General features: G+C 53.5%; 1 protein-coding gene across 1 annotated transcript; it reads left to right on the top strand.

Moving 5' to 3' along the window:
• Positions 1-549: 549 nt before the first annotated feature.
• TAF7 (TAF7 RNA polymerase II, TATA box binding protein (TBP)-associated factor, 55kDa) lies at positions 550-4,869 on the top strand (the record flags this gene model as incomplete). Its single annotated transcript, XM_010155897.1, has 10 exons — positions 550-628; positions 790-923; positions 1,310-1,436; positions 1,639-1,697; positions 2,617-2,689; positions 3,107-3,223; positions 3,420-3,608; positions 3,709-3,821; positions 4,130-4,189; positions 4,825-4,869. Coding segments are annotated over 10 exons (996 nt in total), but the record flags the coding sequence as incomplete, so codon positions are not given.
• Between the last annotated feature and the right edge of the window lie 916 nt (positions 4,870-5,785).

Here is a 5,785-nt window from a genome sequence, read left to right as displayed (position 1 = left end):
CAACCCTAACCATTCTATGATTTGAACATATTTTCCATGGCCTTCTCTTTGATACCCAGAGCAGGAGCTCGGAAGACAGTTAGGGAGGACGTTTCCATAAGGGTAGAGCCTTAGCAAGCGCTGGGTCTTCAGTTGCTATGGCTGTCGGTGCATTTGATGCTACTTGTTAGATGCTTCGAGCTGAGATCGCCCTGCTGAGACCAGGAGAGCTTGGTGAGGGGAGCTGTAACTCCCCCAGAGCCGTGGTTTCTGGCAGGGTGTCTGCTGGGGGTCTCGCCCCACTGCCCCAGCTCCATCGTGTCGGGGGTGTGGAGGGCACTGGGAAGAGCAGAGCCGCAGGGCTAATGCGGGGTATTGGGAGGAGGGTGCAGTTTTCATTGCGGCACTTGCAGCTGTTTGAAGCAGGTGGGAGGAGGGTGCAGTTTTCATTGCAGCACTTGCAGTTGTTTTTGTGCAGCTGTTTGAAGCATAGTAGGTTGGACAGAAGCTTTCGGTGATTCTTGGAGGAAGCACACCCAGTCCTGACGTAAATCTGTCCAATTTTCCCAGGAATATGCCTCCACTGTGCGGCGAGCGGTACAGTCCGGGAATGTCAACTTGAAGGACAGGCTCACCATTGAGCTACACGGTGAGTGAGCGGGATCAGGGCATCTTAAACCTCCTCTGACTGTTCACAAGTGAAGCTGTGCAGCTCGCATGTGTTTTCCTATGAAATTTCTGCCAGCCAGAATGTATCACTCAGTTTAGCTGTTTAGTGACAGCACTAACCTGTCTCCTGGCTTTGGGCAGCGGACGGGCGCCATGGGATTGTCCGCGTGGACCGGGTGCCGCTGGCAGCCAAGCTGGTGGATCTGCCCTGCATCACCGAGAGCTTAAAAACCATTGACAAGAAAACCTTCTATAAGACTGCGGATATTTGCCAGGTATGAGCTGTCCTTCTTGCCTGCCCCAACAGCTTAATTCCTGGCTCCCCTCTCCAGGAAAACCCTTGTACACTTTGGTGGACACCCAGTATAACAAAGCCAATTTCTGTGTCCTCACAGTATTACTAGTTTAAAATTCCCCACTCCTCTTGGTGTTTAGAAATCCCATTTCTGAAGCATGAGATGTCATTGTCCTTGTAACAGCTTCACTGCTGCTGTGTGTAGATGTGAACCGAGCTGAGTGAGAAACATTCTCACTCAGGTCTTTCTCATACCTCGTACCCGTGATTCCCTTTGGCTCACAACATGCAGTGGGCGGTCACTGCAGAAAAGGTTTCACAAGCTGTCCTTGTGTTGCAATAAACGTGTTTATGCGGGGATTCCAGATGCTTGTTTGCACTGTGGATGGTGATCTCTACCCCCCTTTGGAAGAGCAAACTGTGAGCACTGACCCCAAGGCAAACAAGAAGAAGGACAAGGACAGAGAGAAGAAATTCATCTGGAACCATGGCAGTGAGTAGAGGCTTGTGCCAAACCCCTCCATCCCATCACTCCAGTGTCCCCACAGCTGTCACTCACCGCTGCTGGGTCCTGGCAGTGCTGCTGCTCCGGTTTCAGTGCTCTGTGGTGCCGAAGGGATCTTCTCCCTTGTAGCATGCAGCTCTCCCATTAGGCCTTTCTGCCTGACACGTGCAACCTCTTTCCTCTGTCACAGTCACTCTTCCCCTGAAAAATGTACGGAAGAGACGATTTCGGAAGACAGCCAAGAAGAAGGTGAGTCTCTTCTTACGTGGATGCAGATGGAATAACCAAGGGATAGGAAACAGAGACATTAGAACTGTAACTGCCTATTAATCCAGAAAACATGTAATTTCTTAACACTGCTTCACATGTTTCCTTGCCAGAGGTGAGGGTGAAGGGAAGGTTGTAGATTTAAACACTTCTTTGGGTGCTTCCTCCATGTTTTCCAAGATGCTTCTGAGAGAAGAATCCTCTATGTGGAGAACTCCTGGCCTGCGTTCCTGTGGCTGCTTTGCCATAGCGCATCTCTTCCTGTCATAGAGAAAAAAGGAAGACTCACAGGGAATGAGGCTTCACTCATTCCTTCTTTCCCAGCTGAAATCTCCTCTCTGTGCATGGCCTGTTCCTTCCCCAAGCAGCAACACCACAAATAGAATAACTGTCATGTCAGCTGGGGGAGTGACAACAGATGGAGCTCAGAGACTCGTCTCTGGGCATATGCACAAGCCAGGCAAGGTGTTGAGGAGATGCAGCACCCTGAGGCTGGGAAGACTTCTTCTCTGCTTTGCCGTTTCTGGGAACAGGATGGAGTGCTATTTTGCAGGACATTTGGGAAACAAATTACTTGAGACATAGCCCACAGGAGAGATTTGATGTCACTGCATTAAGATTCCTGGCTAATTTTAAAGAGAAAAATGAAATCTTGTGAGTGAGATGGGAAGAAGTTGAGTTGACCCTCCATCAGAAAACAGCACTTCAAGGACTTCCTAGATTGCTTTCTGGAGGTGCACAAATTACTTTTAGGGTAAGCGTGAGCAAAGGCTGAGCAGAAGGCGTAGGAAAGCCTTGAAACAGGGCTCTGTAGAAGCGGAGAGTTGGAGTTGATCAGCACCAGCAGCCTGCACAAGGCATTTAACAGTGTCCCTGTTCTCTTTTCTCTTCTCTGGCCCAGTATATTGAGTCTCCTGATGTGGAAAAAGAGGTGAAGCGTCTCCTGAGCACAGATGCTGAAGCTGTCAGTGTCCGTATCCTTTTAGGAGGAAAAAAAAAAAAGCTGAAGTGGGGGCCAGGACACTGTGTGTGACCTGGGGGCTGTGGAGAGGAGAGGCAAGTTCAGCTTTGTGTGTGCGTGTGAGAGACTGGGAGGTAAGCATGCAAGGGGCACCGAAGTTTTGGAGTTTCCTCTTTGCCTTGTTCAAAGCTCGTTGTTTCTGCGTGGTGACCTTTCTTGTGGACTGCACTATGGTACTGAGCAGGACCTTAGGTACCAGCAGAGGAGAAGTCCCCAAAAAAGGGGGCTGGGGTGGTTCGTCCTGAATATCTGTAGCTGCGAGGCCAGTCTTGGAAGGGGCAGTGAGCTCCTGCCGTTTTTAGCATTCTTTCATCATACTGCATCTTTCACATTCCTCTATTCCCCTTGACTCGTCTGTTCCTGCTGTCAGGCTGGGAAGTCATTGCTGAAGACGAAACAAAAGAAGTAGACAACCATGGTTCGCTCACCAGCCTGGACATCTCCTCCCCTGGGATGTCGGGACATAAGCAAGGCCACGGCTCCTCAGGTGTGGTGGGGAAGGCTGTTGGTTTCTTTCTAGCCACTAAGCCATCAGTTGGACCCATTCTCTCTGTGCTAAGCCCTAACCAGAGTGAAGAAGAGAGGGCGTCGAGATGGGTTCCCTGTACTCCTGTCCCTGGCAGGCAAAGGCTGCTGGATGTTCATCGGGTGTGTTTTTCCTCTTCCCTTTTGCACCTCCTTAGAACATGATGAACTGCGGGAGATATTTAATGACATCAGCAGCAGCAGCGAAGATGAAGACGAGAGGGATCATCATGATGACGAAGACCTGAACATCATGGACACTGAGGAGGACTTGGAGAGGCAGCTGCAGGACAAGCTGAATGAGTCCGATGGGCAGCAACAGGAGAACGAGGGGTCCAACCAGATAGGTGAGTGGGAGGGAGAGCGCAGCAGAATCACCGGGTGTCAGACAGGCTGCGCTGCCCAGCTCTGCTGCTGCTCTGGCTCTGAGCTTGCTCTCTCTTCCAGTCATGGGCATCCAGAAACAGATTGATAACCTGAAAAGTAAACTCCAGGAGACCCAGGACAGGAGGAAGCGCCAGGAAGATCTCATCATGAAAGTGGAGAACCTGGCCCTCAAGGTGAGAGCTCTCCTGGGGTCTCTTCAAGTCATCTGCATAGCACTGGCTTGCCATTAGGTCCAGCCTACTGACTCAGCTGCTGCCCTGGAAAAGCCAGAGGCCTTTGCCTGCTGGGTTAAAAATAATTGTGGCGTTACCATACACACTCCAGCAGTTCCCCAGGGAGGCAAAGCAAAAAAACTGCAGGAGACAAGGGAGCTGGTTGTTGGTGCAGCTTGGGACGTGCTGCACTGCTTGACGTGTTGTGCCAGCTCCCGTTCAGCTGAGAACACGCTGGTAACTGCGGTCTGGCATGTTTGTCTCCACAGACCCGGCTCCAGGCTGTGCTGGATGAGTTCAAGCAGCAGGAAGAGCGAGAGAAGCAGCAGGTGAGGAACGTCCCGCAGGGGAGTGGGATGCGACACGGTTCTCGGCTCAGCCTCTGACAAAGCTTCCTAAATCTTGTACCACCCCAGCGGCTTTGAACGCTAGGGTTACAGGTCAGGTGTGGCCGTAGCTCACCTGTCCTTGCACGGAGCTTCCCGAGGCCCCAGGAGATAGAGGATAGGGTTGTTGGCAGCGAGGCAAAGCGTGTCTATGAGCAGTCCAGGGCTGCAGGGTTGCTGCCTGTGGCACGTTAAGGCAGAGGTCACTCAAGTGCGCATTCACCGTCCTAGGAGTCGCTCTCTCCCCACACAAGCGTGGGACAGATCCCACTAACACCCACGTAGGCAGGAGCAGACAGGCGGTAGCTGCGGGGTCTTGGCAGATTGCCTGCCTGGGCAGCTTTGCTGAGTTCCAGCCACGTGCCAAGGCAGGAAGTTCCCACTCCCGGGTTCCTGTTGTTTGGCTTCGTGTTGCGGACAGTGCTGCGTTCTGCCCCAGAGGAGCCCGGGCAGAGCGCCCTGCGGTGGGCAGCCGAAGCAGCCACTGGTGTAGGTGGAAGATCCATGGAAACACTCAGGCTGGAGCTGCCAGGAGTCTTAGCTGTGCTTTACTACAATGCCTCATTCCCTCTTCCCAGATGACGTCCCTGCAGGAGCAGCTGGAGTCCCTCATGGAGAAGTGAGGAGCAGGCCTGCGTCCTTGTGCCTGTGCAGAGAGCTGGGAGTGGTGTTCATCTGCCAGGCTGAACAGTCGCACACCTCTGCTCCAGATGTGCTGCCTGGCAGCGCGGGAGGCTCCGTCTCCGGAGCTGCTCTCACATACATTGTGCTGGGCTTGGCTGAGTGGAGCTGAAGCACTGGACTGTGTGAGGGCAGCCCAAACCGGATTTACTGTAAATATGCAGCACTGGTCCGCGGGAGGGGTTCAGTTCTCCCTAAAAACGTGGTGCAGCTTTCTGCATCTTACCCAGTCTTGGACTTGATGGGCTGTGTCCTGGTAGGGGCTTTTTCTTGTGTTTGGGGAATGCTTGTGTCTGCAGAGACTCAATAAAGTACTGTTTCTGACCTGTCCCTCTGCGGCCTCCACCAACTCTTGTGCCTGACCCCACCGCCCCGGGCCGGAGCTCGCCCCAGCACTGCTGGGCTCCTTCGGAAACGCGCCTTGCCTGGCTGTGACGGAGGCTGCGTGCGAAGGGGACCCCCGGGCTGTCACGCGGGGGTAAGAAGGAGGCCTTCCTCAGCAGGGAGTTTCTTTAATTCCTCACAGACTCGGCAGGCAAATCCCAGATTAACCTGGCAGGGTGGGAAGAGGATTAGAAAGGCAGTTCCAGGACGTAACGGAGGACACCGTGGGCTTCAGCGAGGGTGTGCAACAGTGGGACACCCCTCTGGCAGGGCAGGGGAAGGGGAGAAGGCTTCCAAGCTCTGCTCCCAGCACGGAAAGCAAAAGGCTAGCAGCAGCCCTGGGAGATGACGTGTGTCAGATAGTCAGGAAGGGGAGATACCCTGAGGAAGACACGGAGCTCGGAAAGGGCCAGAGCACGCCTGTGCGCCTGTGACCTGCTCCTGGGGGCAGGAGGAGCAGCCATGGAGGAAACC

Source organism: Eurypyga helias, unplaced genomic scaffold (genome assembly GCF_000690775.1).
Source record: "Eurypyga helias isolate BGI_N326 unplaced genomic scaffold, ASM69077v1 scaffold33317, whole genome shotgun sequence".
Lineage (NCBI taxonomy): Eukaryota > Metazoa > Chordata > Aves > Eurypygiformes > Eurypygidae > Eurypyga > Eurypyga helias.
The sequence above is the reverse complement of the archived record's forward strand: the minus strand, read 5'-3'. Positions and strand labels throughout refer to the sequence as shown.